Source organism: Charadrius vociferus, unplaced genomic scaffold (genome assembly GCF_000708025.1).
Source record: "Charadrius vociferus isolate BGI_N301 unplaced genomic scaffold, ASM70802v2 scaffold151, whole genome shotgun sequence".
Classification (NCBI taxonomy): Eukaryota; Metazoa; Chordata; class Aves; order Charadriiformes; family Charadriidae; genus Charadrius; species Charadrius vociferus.
In genome coordinates, this window is record NW_009646933.1 from 888,087 (window position 1) to 906,186 (window position 18,100).

Consider the following 18,100-nt stretch of genomic DNA (forward strand, 5'->3'; position numbering starts at 1 on the left):
CGTGGCCTTGGGCAACCTGGGCTGGTGGGAGGTGTCCCTGCCCATGGCAGGGGGGTTGGAACTTTATGATCTTCAAGGTCTTTTCCAACCTAAATCATTCTATGATTAACCTGCAGGGAAGCCAGACTGCTGCCAGAGGGAATGTGGGGTGGGAAGCCAGGCCCTTACTGTTGAGGATGGAGAGTGTGACGTTTCTGCCTGCACTGTAGGAGGACCTGGAAGTTCCATTGGAGCAGGGCAGTCTTCCGTGAAGCGCCTGAGGCTCCTTCAGCCACAGCGGGGCTGCTGGCTCAGCCCAGGGGGCCAGGCACCACTGCCCCTTCCAGTCCCAGCCCCGGCACCCAGCTGTCCCCAGGGAGCCATGGATGGAGCCAAGTCAAAGCCCCACTGGGAGCAGAAGTGACTACTCCCAGTCCCCAGATGGATGAGCCCCCACAGGGGGCCAGCTTGCAGAGGACACCATAGCCAAGGAGTTCATGATCTTGAACAGGCCATGTCTGCTCTATTGGACCTTGTACTTAGGGCTTGAGAAGCACAGTACGCCATAGTACTGGCCCATATAGCACCTGCCTGAACTTGCCTGTATCTGGAACTGCAGCAAGAAGTTCTCCTGTGAACATGCTTTATGAATAGGTTTTCTGTTTTCTTCTAAGCTACATTACCTCAAAGGACCCAAAAGGGAGAAGTCCGTTGAACTCTGCCTGCAGGCAGGGTGCCCAGCATCTGAAGGTATGTAAGATATACTTGCTGTCTGTATTCCTCTTCTTATTCTGTCTTATTAAGTTAGTTAATTATTAAGGTGTTTGTTAGCTGTCTCCCTGCTTGTGGGGCACCCCAGGGAGGGATGGCAGGAGCTGTGCAGACAACAGTGCTCCAAGAAGCTGGCACAGCAGGTCTATAGGGAGGTCAGGCTCCTCCATAGGGGCCTGGGAGGAGGCCAAAGTCTTCTGCACTCCTTGGAAGACAACCAGGCAAGGGAAGTTACTGAAGATAGAAAGCCAATTCAGCACTCATGGGTGCACAGACTTGCTTCCCAATAGCTCCGTGTCTGGACACTTCTTCCAAGCCAGGGTTTGCTTGGCTTTAGGCCTATTCAGAAAGCTGGTTTATTCAGAGTTAGAACCAGGTGTTAGAACACCCCTGTTTTGGGATGACTTCTGTGCATTTAGTGACTGTGCAAGCCACGTTTCAGCCACAGTGGGGACCTCTGCATGCAGAAAAGCCTGACATCATCTATTGTGCTCAGGCAGCTGAAAAATCCCAATAAAGAAACCATGCAATGTATTATAGGGTAGATACTCTTCCAGTGAAACAGCCCTGCGTGATCTGCAGTTCATGGCTAATCACAAGTGCTTGTTCTCATGCCAGCCTTTCTTGGTGTGTTCTCTCCCATACCTCTCATTGTACTAAGCAAGTACTGAAATAAAAGCTGAGGAAGGATATGCTCTTTTAGGCATCCTTCCAGGAGAGGCAACTCAGACCACCCAAACACCCTCGGGTGCTTTGAAGGCATATCAGCCCCAGCCCTGACATAAAGTGAATGTGATAACCTTTTTTAAAAGAAAAGAAAAATATCCAACATACGAGTCTCAAAACTTATTTTTAAAATATGTATTTAAAGAACTAAGACTACAGCAGGCTTCTTCAGAAGAATATTTGTACACTTGGTCTTTCAGAAAAAAAAATATGACAACTGGTTCCTTGGCATATGCACTTTGCACAGTTCATTCTAATGCAGCCAAACAGATGTTAAAGCTCACCGTGATCTTCTCTGCACACGGAAATACAGTAAAAGCCCTGGAGACCGGTGGGGTTAGGCACACACTGATGTCATGCAGATTCAATTTGAAGAACATCATACAACTAGCAACTCGTATTGCTCCAAAGTTTGTTCCCTGGCACCAGGTTTAGACAGCTCAAGTGTGTCCGAGGTCCCCATGTCCTGTGTCCCTGTGTGCAGTGTCATAAGGCACTGAGGAGCTGTTAAGCAACACTGCACGTAGGGACTTCAGAGAGACCAGCAGCCCTGAGGTGTGTGAGCTTCTGAATCAAAGCCATAGTCAGATACGTGGTAACAAGAAGGGCATGAACTTTGAGGAGACCTGGTTAGGAAATTAGTTTCATGGCTCCAGGCCAACATTAGTAGCTAAGTTTGTTTCCAGTGGTGCATAGCCAGAATGAGTCCAAGTTCAGGGATTCACAGGAGTTAATCAAATGGGGGTCTCCAGAGCCTACCAGGGACAAGCTATACTATGAGCCTAAAAAAGTGCAAGCCCCTCATTGGAGAGGCGGTTGGAAGAGCTGACCGAGTTCTTCAGATGCTCAGCAACACTGTAGGGTGTGGGACTTCCCAGCAGGTTTCTGGCAGTATATCCCCTTGCTCGGCAGCTGTGCTGTGGATTACTGCACCAGGCAAGATGCACATCAGCTTCCAGTATTGGCGCTTAAGCCTGGAGCACATCTACAGCTAAGCTAGACACATAGTGTAACCATTGGTGCTCCTCTAAGTAAGCTTCCTGAGAGACATGACTGAAATTAAATCTAAATTACAAGTTTAATCACCATTAATGAAAGACTTTAGAAACAGGCAAAAGTGTAACCTGTGGGATACATATGCCCTGAACACAAGCCAGCATGCCCAAAGCATCGCGCAGCGCTCCCCTCGGCACGTATGACTTCTCTAGTTATCTGGAGCTTGGGAGGCTCCAGCCTCTCCCTCATGGCTGCACTTTAGAACTTGAAATCAAAAACTTTTTCCGACACAGAAGATTGCCCTGTGTCCAGGTCCATCGCTCATATTCCTTTTCTTCCCGAGTGTGAAGATGGCGTATCTGTCCGAGGAGTTTGCTGATCAAAGGCACAGATTTTTAGTAGGCACGTTCTGAATGTACAAATAATTGTCAGAGTCCTCAAATACTTTCTTAAAATGGAGAAGCACTTCAGCTCTGTGTGGCTGGGAATAACTGGAAACATCAACCTTGCCACACTGGCCAGACCAACAGTGTCTTCTGCCTGGAGAACCTACAGAACAGGATTGACATTGTCTAAACCACAGCTCCAGCTCAGACAAGCAATGGGAGGGCTGACATGATCATAATTCCCAATGTTATCCCTTAACCAGTGGCCTTTCTTTCTCCACTGTCCCTCCTCTGTGTAGCTGCATCTCATACTAAATCCTTTCTTCATCAAATATGAGTACTTACAGTGGCTATTAGTGATGTATCAAGCTGTAGCCATCAACGGTGGCATAATCAGCCTCACCTGAAACACAGAGCGCAAAAAAATTATGTCTGCTCATGGGAAGTGCTCTTTACGAGACTACACAGGACAGAAACACCCTGCACTGGTGACACGTATTAAATGGATGGGAGGCAGGGGTGAATGAAGCTTGAAGAGGTTTGCCCGAGAGCCAAAGCAGGACCTCATTTTACTGAGTCCCGCTGCAGTATCCCACCACTGCCTTGGCACTGGCAATGATACAGCTTGTGCTCCTGAAGCAGAGAAGGTCCCAAACTGCAGAGGCTTGTGGGATCCCAAGCTTAGACATCCTTAAGCTTCAGAAATGCCTACACAGAGGGCTTTGATCAGAACTTCTCCTGTGTGAAACCTTGCCTCCAAAGTCAGCACCCAACTTCCCAGCATCTTCCAGTGGAGACCAGGCTTACAGAAGGAGCTTCACCTAAAGGAATCCCTTTAGAGAGCTAAAGCTCATGCCGGAATGCAGAGGAGCAAGAGCAGAGAGATCCTTTCTGGGACCAGAAGCCCCATAAAGCAAGCAACCCACCTGGCGCACTGGTCGGGGTAGGCAGAGGTCCTCTCCTGCACAGAAGGAAACACAGAGTTGAGGATCTGCATGACCACAGGGCTCCCATTGCCCTGCACTCCCCAGCTTCCCTCACAGAGCTGGTGGGAGGGCAAGAGGCTTGGACAGCCTGGGCTTTGTGGAGACCTGGTACAAAGGCATGTCATGGTGGGCTCACCACCAACACCTTCCTTGGCAAACATGGGAGTTGAAGCTGATAGTGTGGGAGAGAGGAAAAAATAACCAAAAAGCACTAAGTTGGGGAAACACTCACAACTGAGCTTCAGGGCATGCCTTTTTGCATGCCTCCGCCTAGAGTGAGACATCAGGAAGCCATAATTGTACATGACTACCTCTCCCAGTGTGACAGCCAAAGTGGCATACTCATCTTTAGCATGAGTCTTTAGCCCTGAATCCTCATCTTTCCCCCAGCAGAAGCATCCTTCACCCTGTCCTCCCTGCCCAGCTCATGTCCCAGAGGAGTGAACTCAGCTTTGCTGTTGTTCCCTCTACCCACACAAGTTTTTAACTGATCCATCTCTCCTCAGATAGACGATGTGGAGAACCGTGCAAGGAGACCCAGCAGGTTTCATTGTGGTATCAAAGGCTGCTCTAAAAGGGAGCTCAGATTGTTCCCAGAGAGAGCAAGACATGAAATTCAGTATTCCCCAGGCTGTCTTGCTTTTCTGCTAAGCACTGCAGCTCCTCACCTCCATGCAATGGACTTCTCGAAGAAGCTTGGTACCAGAAAAAGTGAGCACACCCTCACCGCAAGCACTTTCAGAATAATATTCCCACCCATGAGAAGGGAAAAATGACCCTAAAAGGGGGAATGGAAGCTTCTGACTGGGCTTGAGGGAGTCCTTGAAGAGCTTATAATAGGCAGTACATTGGCATAACTTCTGCTGTGGAGAGTGTTGGACTACATGGCATCATTTTTTTGGAAAGCATCATTTGCAATAGCAATTGCAATTGTACATCCCTTACCTTGATATAGCTACAGGAACTGGGCTTCTCACAGGAGTTGCATTTCTCTGTGTATTATAGTAGTTTTCATAAGCAACAGGAGCTAGGAAAAGTTAATGATAGTAAAGCACAGACCATTAATAAACATAAACTACTTGTCAACACCAACATTCACCTGCTAAATCTTTCCTCTCTCTGGGAAAATGCCTGATCTTCAGGGGCTGGTGATAAGTGGCAAAGACTAGTGCTGTATGCCAGTGAATGAAAGGAGGGATGTTGCAAAATCAATGTTTTTTGCACCTAAACTGTTGCTAGTCAGAGCAGCAGCCCCATAAGGAGTATAAGGAAGTCAGCACTACTTTGTGGGATTATACTGAGCTCTTACCTGGGGCCAAACTTCCAGTTTTGCGTAAATTTACAAAAAAATCAATGTCCTTCTCAATGCTGCACATCTCTAAACTCTTGCGGATTTCCTCGTATTTCTGCAAAAGGGGAATAAAGAGCATTTCTATACATCAGGTCAAAAACCAAGAGGTTTTATTCCAATCATTTATCACACATGGGGTGAAAGCCCAGTGCTCAACCAGAACACTAGCTTCAGTGGGAATCATGGAATCACAGAAGGGTTTGGGTTGGAAGGGACCTTTAAAGGCCATCTAGTCCAATACCCCTGCCACGAGCAGGGACCCCTTCAACTAGATCAGGTTGCTGAAAGCCCCATCGAACCTGACCTTGAATGTTTCCAGGGATGGGGCATTGACCACCTCTCTGGGCAACCTGGGCCAGTGTCTCACCACCCTAAAAAAACGTGGGAATTCCAAAGGAAACCTCATCTGCAAGAGCTCTGGCCAAAACCTTCTGCCTGGACACTCATGCTGGTATCTGGTGGCCGATCAAAGACCACAGCCCAAATCAGATATAACACAGTTCAGTGCGCAGGAAAGCAAATTGGGCTCTGCTTTCCGAACAGAAAAATGACGTACCTCATCATTCTGGACACAGTCCTGGGAGAGCTGGTTGACATGAAGCCAGAGGGCATTGCGGAAGTAGTTTATCCGCTCACACTCCTGAGTCTCGAAGAACTGTAATGACACAGACAAAAATGCCCTAACATCTTTAAAACAAAACCAAATCTCTATCCTGAACATTTCTCATCCCCAAGTATCACCACAAAGATGACTGTCCTCAACAAGGAGCAGGTGATAGTGGTCTCCTGTAGGAAACACGGAAACCATGAGTGCTCCAGCTTGTCTAGAGAAGAAACCACACCTCTACACAACCAGGTATTTCAAAGATGAGCGTTAAGCTAGGGGCGGTCTGCAGGACCAATGTGGAAGGGGTCACTCAGCAGACCCCTACCTCTGGGAAGACCAAGCAGCTTCCTAAAGGCAGTGGATATTCCCTAGGCACCTCGAGGTCCTGTGGACCCAGCTCACTTCCCTCCAGAGGAAGAGAAGTACCCCTCCAGGGTACAGAGCAGTAAAAAAGCACTGGGGATATATGAAAACAGAGGTGTATTGACTCGTTGGTCTTCTCCCTCTTTCCTGTCCAGCCCTTTTCCAAGCAGGTTTAAACACAAGTCTTTTGAAATCTGCTGTCTGGTATACCTCAATTTCACATGCCTTTACGCATTTCCGTGAAAGATAGCCTTTCATCCCAAGCGTACATATGCACTTGTTATCAGCTATGACCTTTGTAACACACCAAGGGGAAAACCTGCAGGTGATCCATCTGTGGAACCGAAACTACTGCTTCCCACACTCCACCATCAGAGAGGCTTTTGGAGACCGCAAACACCAAAAGCACACCAGCACCGAGACACCAACACACACCACACAAAACAGACAGCAAATTTCGTTTCAAAAGGAAAAAGTAAAACAGAGGCCTGATGAGAAGTAGCTTGGGAAGGGATCTGCACAGCTGGGAATGGGAAGGTTGTTTGCAAGCTTGCAGCAGGCCTGGGGTAAAACCTGGATCTCTGCAGTCCCTGTCCATCCCTCCATCACAGATCACAGGCAGCTGCAAGACACAGGTCAGCAGCAGAGCAGTGGCATGGTCCTCTCACCACCAGCTCTGGACTTCCCCAGCACACGCTGGAAATCCTTGCTAGACCACTTCGCTATGAGACAGTCTGCTTTAGGCTGATACAACCACTCAGAGGGATTCCCATGCTACCATGTGGTCTGTGAGATACCAGGTGAAGGGCTCCTGGTGCATGGGGATGGCTTCACCTTGCCTGCGTCCCCAGCCCGCAAACAGCATCTGCTGCAAAGTCATTTGAAGTCTTACAGAGTTTCAGAGTCTGCTGGGTGTTGTAGCAGCTACAGCACATATTGGCCTCAAGCCCCCAGGTGTGCAGAAGTGACCATGACTGTGGCTGTTCAAGACGGTGGCTGCACTGAACATGCAGGCAGGTAACAGGCAAAAATGTCACTACTTAGTGCATTTTAAAAGGTGGTGGAAGAAAAACAAAAATAGTGGAAACCTTGAAGTGGTAGGACCTCGAATCCAGAAGCCAAGTGTGAGACACACACAGGGTTAGCTGCCACACATCTTGCTACTTCACTGCCCAGGGGAATACACAGAGAGCAAATTTGCGCCATCCCTGACCCTTGCAGCAAGAGATGGACATCCAGTGGACCACAGTGCCACGTGAAGGTGTTTCGGGGCATTTACCTCACAAGCTTTGATGTGCTCTTTCTGCCATTCTTCCCGGATCTTCTCCAGTGTGGTAACACTCTGCTGGTAACTCCTGTCTGCAAAAGAAATCACATTGTCATCTGATTAACATTAATTTAAAAAATACCCTTTGCTAGAAGGTAATGTCTGAAGTCCAAAATGGACGTCAGGGAGAAAGCAGCCGTAACAGCAGCTCAGCTGTGTGGGGGTATTGCAAGGGGATGTGGAGCCACATATCAAGGCGGAGGGTCATGCAGCAGTGAAATGGTGGGAGTAGCCTTGGTGGGGCCATGCAGGCTTCTCCAGGGCAGGTGCCCACCTGCAGTATCTTGAGCATGTGTTTCTGAGGAGGACAAGGAGCCATAGAATCACAGGATGCCTCAGGTTGGAAGGGACCCTAAAGATTATCTAGTTCCAACCTCCCTGCCATGGGCAGGGACATCTTCTACTAGACTAGGTTGCTCAAGGCCCCATCCAACCTGTCCTTGAATAGCTCCAGGGGTGGCTCAGCCACAGCTTCCCTGGGTAACCCGGGCCAGTGTCTCACATGCCTGACCTAAGAGCTGGATCTCGCCCAAGAGTCATGCCATGGCTTCAAAACCCCCTGCCCTGGGAAATGCTCCCCTCACCCTCCAAGCACTGCACTTCCACACTCACCAGAGTCCTCCAGAGCCGACTTTGACTGAGCCAGCTTCAGGAAAAGCTGCAGAAAAAAAGAGAAGAAAGGTAGAGGAGAGCTCTGGTGCATCACCAATGGCTCTGCAGCCCAACTGGGGAAAATCACCAGCGCTCCCATCTCACCCCAAAAGCCAGAGGTGGGAGAAGAGCCATGGGGCAGGAGAGCTGCAAGATGAGACACGCCTTTCGCCCCCTGTCCCATGGCCACTCGCCTCTTCATACCTTCTCCTGCTGCTTCTGTGTCACCAGGTTGGCATTGCGGTGCACAGCCTGTTCCGCCTCGTCCTTATCCCTGCAGCGCTGCTCGTAGAGCCGCTTGGCCTAGGAGAGCCACCAAATGGGGCAGGAGTGTGTCAGCAAGCAATGAGATGCAAATACAGCTCATGGGGAAGGCTTTGGAGGAAAGCACAGCCTACGAATGAAGAGGTGGGCGCAGCCTGCCAGCAGAGCAGGGGACAGCACGGAAGATCCCAGATGCCCTACTGCTTGGGCAAAACTGACCTCACAAGACAAGCTGCTCTTCGTTTCGGATGAAAAGCTCATGGCAATCAAGTTGTCCTGGTTTGAGGACACCTAAATCACTCGTATCCAACCCTTCAAGGCTACCACCAGCCTTGCATACCCTTCAGTTTTTGAGGACACCCTGCATACCCCTCATGCAGATTCAACGTCAAGAGTTGCAGCAGAGGAGGAAGACCCAGGCATTTAAGTCGCCCCAGCACCATATGTGTGCATGTTAGCAGCATTAACCCATACGGCAACAAACAGCAGCACCTCCATGCTTTACCTCCATGGTCTTCTTGTACTGCAAATTCCTGTTTTTGTGAATCGCCTCCATTATCAGCTCTATCTGTGGAGAGAGCAGACCCAGAGTCAGCACATCACTGACCATTGAAACTTCAGGGTGCACTACATGGCTTAGGAAAGGAAGAGGCACGGACCAGATTGAGATGGGTTTAAGGGTCTTTGTCCACCAAAAGCATCTTCACAAAACCCATCCTTTATGCTTCTATCTAAGCCTCCACTTGTGTATGCAAAGGAGCTCTACAAATTGAATCCTAGCAGTATATAGTACTGTATCATCTCTGTAGGGTCTGGCAAATTTGGGAAGCCCACTCCCCTCTGCTATGTCCAAACCAGCCCCTGGTTCTAGCAGTTTTCCCTCATTTTCCAGACAAAGGAATGACAAGCCAGAAGAAGTTAAAAAGTTTTAGCAGACCCTGTGGAGATCATACAGCACTATATGTATGCTTTAAAAACACCCCTGTTGAGGCTGGCGTCCCTGAAGCTGAGCCCCTGCTTATCGCTGGCCCCAAAAGGCACCCAAAGGAGAAGACGCGTTAGTGAGAAGAAGGAAGCTGGAGGTTGCCACGCAGTTCACCAGCACGGTTGCAACACGTAGGAAAGAGCTCGGGACTTCCCAGCAGTGTCACGGAGGGGGCTGGGGCACTGAAGGAGACGCTAGCCAGGAGCAGCCCATTGCCACGGCAGGATCAACACCCTGCGGCAAAGATGCGTGCTCCTGCGGCACCTGACCTTTTTGCGATGCAGTTTTTGTTTTTCCCTGAAGTCCTCCATTTTCTTTGCTTCCTCCCGAAGGGTTTGCGCCAGCTGGATGTGACCTTGCCCCACATTGTCTATCTCTGCAATGAAATAAAATTTAATATATATATATATTCTTGAAAAGACTCTGTTGCTCAAGTCAACTATTGTAGCTGAAATCAAACTGACTCTACATCATACACCCCCTTGCAGAAACAAGCACACTACAGCACCTCAATGTCTGTCTTGTGGTGGGGGGCCCAAAACTGAACACAGTACTCGATGTGCCAATTATTGCGTATGTGTGTGAAGAGAGCAAGGCAAGCCAGTCCAACAAACTCCAGACAATCTTCCCATGCACAGCCTCTGATGTACAATGCAAGCACGACTTCTGAACTGCAGCCAACCCCAAAAGCCTAAGAGATCCCCAAAGGGATGCCTCATGGGTCTCCTCTCTCGCCCGTGCCCTGGAGCACCCCATCCCAAACCCTTTGCACTGAACTGTGCCGGGCCAGGAGGACAGCCTATGCCTGACTCCAGCATCGCACTGTTTGGAGGTTTCTCTTCTATTTTGTTCCCAAGAAGTTGCCTGCAGGCTTTGGCGCTGCCAAGTATCCTGACAAACACAAAGAAGAAGAGTTACTTACGTTGCTTGAAAACATCCAGGGATCTCTTCAGCGTGCTGAAAAACAGGCAGAGCATTAAAAAGAGTGGGAGAGCACAGCCCAGCACAGGCATCCGCAGAGCTCCTCTCCCAAACCACATAGCAAGTCCCTCATTCAACAGCAGCCAAAGTAGCTTGAAGCAGGTTTATTTACCCTCCTTACACCTCCATCTTTTTCCCTCTTGATGAGTGTAACACAGCTTACTTTACATGTTTCCAAACATTGGATGCTATTAAAAATTCCGAGTTTCATGACAAATATTTCAGGCAACCTCCTAAAAGTATCATTTGGGACATATGAACACCTTCTACATGGTGAATTGGCCAGTGGTTGGAAATGTAGGGAACTTATGTCCCTCTTAATATTGCATAATAAAGATTTCACAAACATTTTATGTGACAACTCAATATAAAACTGTAAATAAATGATCAGAGAATATCAGACCAGGCATGTATAAAGTATAGAAACAAAGCAGAAAGCAGAAGGTGCCAAGGGTCACTAGGGAAGTGGAAACCCACTCAGCGTCTCCCCTGCAGGGTGGTAACACACTGGGCTTTGAAGATTTGCTTGGTTGGTTTGAGTCAAGGAATTACCTGTACTTCCCTCTGGCCACAAAAGAGTAACGAACCCAAGGTCTCATGATCCTCGAACCTTCAATGAACCACCAGCCCACATCTCGCCTGAGCACCTATAATGTTTTGGTTAGTTTACGGCTGGTGGGAATTTGGTGGAGTCAAACTTGATTATTGGCAAAGGCCAACCCAACTGTGCATTGTTCATTCACAAGAGTGATTTCAGATCATCTTCTTGTACCATCTGTTTTGTCTCTCACAGCTCCTTTCCTTCTCCTCCTCTCTTGTTGCCCCAAGTAAGGACACCCATAAAGGTAAAACACACTCAGGACTGTGAACTTACTTCAGCTCCGACTGCCCACAGGGCTTCTTCTTTGACAAGTTAATGAGCTCTTTGCCATATTTTTCTTCTATAATCGCCCTGTTGAGGAAAGAGAGAAATTAGATGAAGTTCTCATTTCAGATACTTGTTTGCAGCAGAGGCCAAGAGCCGCTCTTAACACCTTCCCTATCTTCTGGCCTGCTGCAAACTGACGGTGGACAGTTGGCTGAAGGAAGACTGTTACTTCCAGTTACCTGGCAGCCTTTCTAATGAAAAAAGACTTTGTTTTGCTGTGTCTGTGGTCTCAATGCATTCCTCTCCCATCTCTCTGTGGCCAATGGGTGTAAGGACCACCTTGTCAGGAGACGGAGGACTAAGTAGCTCTGGTGGCTAGATACAGCCAGGTGAGGCACCTGAGTAGTTTTTAGCTCAGTTTCCTATGGGAACGAGGCATGTGTGATCACGCATTTTCTGCATCTCGGCCATTAGCCTTTGTTGGTCCGTCTGCACAAAGTACTTTTGAATCTGATTTGGCTGGTTTAAACCAAATGTGACAGAAGGGAGCCACCAAAGACCACTCAGCCACCATACGTGCACTCCAAAGCTCAGCCGGGACATTTCAGCTATTCAGGGCTTTTCAAAATGAGGCGATAGGTACTCTCTCTTGCCCACCTCTGGTCCTTAGGGAGAACACCTGAAGAAGAGGCCACATCTTGTGAGGTAACAGAAATAACACCTTTGAGAGATCATATTATCCTCTTCTCTTGGAAGAAAGAGGGGGGGTGGAAAGAAAGCCTATGTGTTGTGGTCTAAGAACAACCATCTTTCTGCAGTTGCTTTGAAATCTGTACATATAACTGGGACTGGACTTGCTAGGTCAAATGTAGATATCTCCATCTGGGCAAGCCGCCCTAGCTGTCCTCAGTCAGTGTAGAGAAAGAAGTACTGCTAGAGGCTTGCATTATAAGGTTTACTGGATAAAATAAATAGCTTCCTAAAATTCCTGTATCTTTAACGCAGACGCCTATGTTGTTGATTTCTAGAGTTTGGCAGTGGGCTTCACCTAACTTAACTCTTTAAAAACTCCAAAAAATAGGGAAATGGAAAAAATAATGGTTATAATTTTTTTTTCTTTTATCTAACAACATTCTCATGAACTTCCTTTTGAGACAAAGTTCCAGCAGGCATGTTCTTCATGGCTGGGACCGTGTAGCAGCTGTGCTGTACATGGAGAACTGGGCCATGTTCAGAGAGGGGTGCCAGTAGCAAGTCCAGGTCCAGCCTCTAATCTCTTCATGGCTAGACATGGGGAACCTACACCTCCTTCAACAGCAAAGAGGAATGGGGCAAAGGGTTTGGAGGAGGCTTTTTGCACTTTCTCTGTTGCCACAGGTGAGTGGGATGTCGTTCGCAGGGGTCATCAGCAGATGGTTCCTCGGGCAGCTGGAAAGCCCAGGTTTTCCTGGAACATGGGAGCCTAGACAGATGTAGGTGTGTTAGACACTTAACTACAGGTTCTCTTCCTCTTCATCCCCATTACATTTGTTCCAGACTGTTTTGTACCAATTCTGGTATTCAGAGTTTTGTTTTCTCCATTTCTCAATGCTGAAATTACATTAGTCAGGGTTATTCTACAACACTTTTCATATTTAGCCGTTGCTAACCGGGTGAACTGTAAAGTCAAAATACATGGCCAGACCATCTCAGTTGTGCCTTTGTGGCCACTGAGCTTCTACTTAGGTGATACCCTCTGATTAATAAATGCACTATCTAATGCTACTACTTCTTTTTAACATAAAATCTGTGGGCTGTCCATAATGCAGAAAGAAAAATTAAGAACAAAGCCATGCCTCTCCTCTGCCAAGGTCTTCGCCTGATCTTCTGCAAGCTGGACTGCAAGGTGAAATTCATGGGAGAGCATGTGGCCTGAACAGGCCACCAACAGCTGCAAACACATCAGTACAGATGTCTGGCAACATGTAAGACTGGAGTATTAAACTGCTCCTGATTCCTTTTTCTTTTTAACAGACAGTTTGAAGTGTGAGCATCAAGCCCTGAGCTCACTGCCTCACAGCTGGGGACTCCTGGGCATGGGCTTCGTATCACAGCACCATCCATGCAAAGAAAGGACAGTGTAAGAAAACAAGTTTCTCATCAGTCAAAAATCAAAAGTGTTTTAACATAGTGGACAGTTAAATGTGACAAACCAAACCGGGAATACAAAGTGTAGAAATAGTGCCACTGCCTTACATCCCAGGTTCCACCCAACCTTTTTTCAGAGGCAGCTCCATACCTTTCCTTCAAAAAGTCTTCAAACTCTTTACAGTTCTTCCTGCCATCATTCAGATGTTGAATGATGCTGTCATAGCCAACTGTGCTTGTCAGATCCGTGCTCTGAAAACAAAAGAACAGGAGTCACATCCTCATCAGTGAAGTCCACAGCCACTGCCACCTCCAACAGTATTTGCACAAGCAGTGGCTCAGCTGGGAGCAAGTGTGCAAGTGCCTCTATGAAATAAGATCATTTTCTTTTAGGGGTGGGTGAGGCTCCGGAATGAGAACAGTGGTGGCAGTTTGGGACACGGCACTTCCTTGACTTTCAGAAAAACATAAGAGCTCAGTCCTACCATATCCTATTGCTACTCCCTGGCCTAACTACAGCTGCCCCAACAGCAAATGGCATCTCCTCCTAAGTGCTTACCCGTCAACTCTAACTTAATGAAATCAAACACTAAAAACACTCCAAGTGTCTCGATATAGCCCGTCTTACTACTGCTCCTCCTGATTTCTGCAGACATGGAGATGGATCTTGGTTAGCGTTGACTTGCAATATTCTGGGCATCACCCTCATGCCTGGCTGTAGGACCCTACATCTGGGCTGGAGGTGAATTTATCAGACCTTTCTGCACAGGATCACTGATCTATGGGCTTCTCTCTACTGCCCTCACAGTAATGTATGGTCATTGCACCCAATGACCTCTGCTGCAACAGCCTTCTCTTTGGCCTTGCAAAAAGCAGCACTGCCCCACACATCAATTCAAAACAGCGCTGCAAACATCATTTCCCTAAGTACCAGATTCTCCCTCCACCACTGCTGTACGCTCTCCGATACATCACACAGGGCTAGCTTCTTCACTCCCCACAAAAAATCAGAGCCACGCAGAGGTCCTGCCTCCATCACCCACGGTGCCAAGTCCAGTCTTCCAACCCAGGGCTCTGAGCCCCACAGTGCCACTCACACGTCCCATAGACTTCTGAAGAATCACTGCTTTCCTTCAAACTACTTCTTAAAAACTTATATTGTACTGATGCTTATTAAAAATAAAATAAAATACATACAGCAATGATGTAAGTGGGCTAGAACAAAGGTTGACTAACTCTACCCCATTCTTTCCTCATATCCATTCCTGGCAGCACCTTAGGACAAAAAATGGATTTTTTCCCTGTGCCCGTTGAGGATTTACCACCCTGGAGACCCAGGGCGAGAGCAGGGCTCCTAAGAGCTACAACAGTACAAAGAGGGATGCTCTGACCATGAGCTCTCCTTCTCTGGAAGAAGCCTGAAGCAGAAGCAGGGAGCTGAGCAGAAGGTGCTACCTGTCACCTTCTGCAAAGAGGACTAGTCGATATTGCATGGAGCAGCACAGATGGCAGAAAAAAAAAATATAGGGAAGGTAGGAGCAGATATGAAACTTAGGGCAAGGAAGCAAAAGCCACAAATAGTTATTAAGAAGCTTGAAGAGGGATAATGGCAGGATGGAGAGATTCAGGACATGGTTTGAAGCCAGGGTAAGAGTACACAGAGAACTGGTGTGAAAGTGTGGGCGGGGGGGATTTCTCAGGACTTTGTACCTGGTGCAAGAAATGAGGAGAAACGGGGCTGGTATTTGTGATAAATGAAGGATTTAATCATGCGGGTGTCCCTAAGGAGTCAAGGACTTGAACATCAGTGGCTAGAAAACAAGAAGTGAAGTGGAAATCTGGTGGAGTGGGACCTGCAGGAATTCCCCGGGTATCCCAGACTAGCTTTACTCCATCCATGGCATGCACGGGAAGAGAGGACTGTGAGAAGGACCCAAGAAGAAACCAAAACAGCTTATTTTTCTTTACAAAACGGGCCTGTCCCTCCAAAATGGGCTTATTACTGATAATCTCACAACCAGTTCTCAGTTTGCATTGCATCTTTGCTAACCAGCTCTGTGAAAAAGGAAACGTGCTTGCACTGAAGTCACTCTTCATCACAGCCGCAAAACACAGGAACGTCCTAACTTGACTTCCTACCCTCAGTTTCAAGGAAATAAAATGGATGCAGAGAACGACTGTCAGTGGCTGCCAGCCCGGGCAGGACGGAGCAGTCTGACCCACGTCGCTGCATGTCAGGGGGCATCTGAAGGCTCCTGCAATCTGCTCTTCTGCCTGGGACGCTCGGGCTCGCTGTGCCAGGGGAAAAATTGGGACCATCCCTCAAAAATGTGCACTAAACTCTTTTATTTTATCACTTCCTCCTCCAGCACAAGAATTTAATTCCAGCACATGTGTATTTCCTAAGCACCCAAGGCTGGACCAGACCTCACAGTGCAAGGTGTTATACGAAACATGGGAGGTAACAGTGACAGTGGAGGTTTCCAGAAGAGCTGCTGCCAGGCAGGAGGAGCTCCTGGCCCAGAAGGAGCTGAGCAGGATTGTATGCCATGAAACCAGCCTTCACAGCACCCCTCTGGGCATATGTTGGCACGGAAAGAATAAAAAGAACCAGTGTGACTGCCCATGGGACGTCCCAAAGGCAGGGCTGCGAGGGAGCAATGAAAGAGGAAGGGCAACACAGCCAGTACAGAGCCATGGGCGCAAAGGACAAGATTTAAAGACACAATAAACTAAGCTGAAGACAGGTATGGAGGGTGGGGAGTTTCTCCAAGCTCTCCCCAACCAGAGGGGTGTGGGAGGATAAGCACCTCTCCTCCCACCCTGCAGCACGTGGCTGTCCTGGTCCTCCCCGCTGGGCAGAGCTCTGAGCCCACGTGCTATTTAGAGGACAGTCCATGGAAACTACAAACAGATGATTTCAAGGTGACAAAGCAGCAGCTGATACTTCCCGAGGCCACACAGCTCAGCAGGACACGCCCCCCACTTCCCGACACGCTGTCTGGGTTGGTGCCATCCTCCTGACGGACTCACTAAGGAGAAGGAATTTGTGTGCTTGTTGTGATGTTTTGGGTTTTGTTTGCAGTTTTAGCCAAAAGATGTGCTAAAATACTCTAGAGGGGATCTGAAGTCCTGTTATGACCTTGTGTGAGTCACAGCTGCAAGCAAAGCTGCTGAGCTCAACATTTCCATCTTCTACCCAACTTGACATGGAAAACCCCCTCCATACACGCAACCTACAAAGCTGATAACATGGGAGAATCATAGAATTATTTATGTTGGAAAAAGTGGTTGACATCATTGAGTCCAACTGTTAACCTAACACCACCAAACCCACCACTAAACCATGTCCTTCAGCACCACGTCTACATGTCTTTTAAACGCCTCCAGGGATGGTGACTCCACCACTTCCCTGAGCAGCCTGTTCCAGTGCTTAAAAACCCTTTCGGTGAAGAAATTGTTCCTAATATTTGTCCTAAACCTCCGCTGGTGCAACTTGAGGCCATTTCCTCTCGTCCTGTCACGTGTTACTTGGGTGAAGAGACCGACCCCCCCTTGCTACAACCCTCCTTTCAGGGAGCTGTAGAGAACGAGAAGGTCTCCCCCCAGCCTCCTTTCCTCCAGGCTGAACACCCCCAGTTCCCTCAGCCACTCCTCATCAGACGTGTGCTCCAGATGCCACACCACCTCTGTTGCCCTTCTCTGGACACACTCCAGCACCTCAAGGTCTGTCTTATTGTGAGGGCCCCAAACCTGAACACAGCACTCGAGGTGGGGCCTCACCAGTGCCCAGTACAGGGGGACAATCACTGCCCCAGTCCTGCTGGCCACACTATTCCTGATACAGGCCAGGATGCTCTTGGCCTTCTCGGCCACCTGGGCACACTGCTGGCTCATACTCAGCCAGCCATCCACCAACACCCCCAGGTCCTTCTCCACTGGGCAGCTTTCCACCCACTCTTCCCCAAGCCTGCAGTGCTACATGGGGTTGTTGTGACCCAAGTGCAGGACCCGGCACTTGGCCTTGTTGAACCACATACTCTTGGCCTCGGCCCATCGATCCAACCTGTCCAGATCCCTCTGTAGAACCTCCCAGACTCAAGCAGTCTATCCCAGCCTTCCCAAAAATGAAAAGTCTGGGGCACTGCACTGCTCACGGACCATGGCTTGCAAGATCTTTATTTGTGCAGAGCTCTTAGTATCTCTCCTCAGCCTTATCTGCTTAGAGAAACACAGCAGGAGCTAGATGACTATTTTTACTAGTCAGAAACACCATGCAAAAATAAATAGCGGTGCAGTTCTTGCTCACAGTCAGTACAGCCTCAAAACCAGTCAGGGTCCTGCAGAGGTTGCTGAGATGAAGAGGAATGTGTGCGCTGGTGCCTGCAGGGAGCAGGGTGAGGACAGCAGGAAATGCTGCAAGAGGCTGCAGTTCCTCCCCATCCTGAAACCAGGTAGGGTACAACAGCACAGACAAAACTTATCGCAGGGAGGAAGAGAACTCACTGCCAGTTTACCTACCTGAGAATGGCAGCCTGTGGAAAGCAGCTTTTTGGTTAATAATTTTCCATTTGAAGTTTCTTCCCCCCCTGTGCCAACACCACCTACCCCGCACATCCCAGAGACGCAGAGACCAATCATAGAATCATAGAATCATAGACTGGTCTGGGGTGGAAGGGACCTTGAAGATCATCGAGTCCCACCCCCCTGCCATGGGCAGGGACAACTCCCA

The 18,100-nt window shown here is 48.5% G+C and overlaps 1 protein-coding gene across 1 annotated transcript in view; it reads right to left on the reverse strand.

Moving 5' to 3' along the window:
* Positions 1 to 2,805: 2,805 nt before the first annotated feature.
* PSTPIP2 (proline-serine-threonine phosphatase interacting protein 2) overlaps positions 2,806 to 18,100 on the reverse strand; it is a 20,018-nt gene continuing 4,723 nt past the window's right edge. The window contains exons 2-15 of the mRNA XM_009894745.1: positions 13,520 to 13,620; positions 11,248 to 11,325; positions 10,315 to 10,349; positions 9,662 to 9,768; positions 8,913 to 8,975; positions 8,348 to 8,446; positions 8,105 to 8,150; positions 7,445 to 7,524; positions 5,752 to 5,850; positions 5,154 to 5,250; positions 4,790 to 4,871; positions 3,785 to 3,819; positions 3,204 to 3,261; positions 2,806 to 3,021 (exon numbers count right to left, since the gene is read on the reverse strand). Coding sequence (XP_009893047.1) covers positions 3,212 to 3,261; positions 3,785 to 3,819; positions 4,790 to 4,871; positions 5,154 to 5,250; positions 5,752 to 5,850; positions 7,445 to 7,524; positions 8,105 to 8,150; positions 8,348 to 8,446; positions 8,913 to 8,975; positions 9,662 to 9,768; positions 10,315 to 10,349; positions 11,248 to 11,325; positions 13,520 to 13,620 — 972 coding nt within the window. The 3' untranslated portion in view covers positions 2,806 to 3,021; positions 3,204 to 3,211. The remainder of the gene's footprint in view (positions 3,022 to 3,203; positions 3,262 to 3,784; positions 3,820 to 4,789; positions 4,872 to 5,153; positions 5,251 to 5,751; positions 5,851 to 7,444; positions 7,525 to 8,104; positions 8,151 to 8,347; positions 8,447 to 8,912; positions 8,976 to 9,661; positions 9,769 to 10,314; positions 10,350 to 11,247; positions 11,326 to 13,519; positions 13,621 to 18,100) is intronic.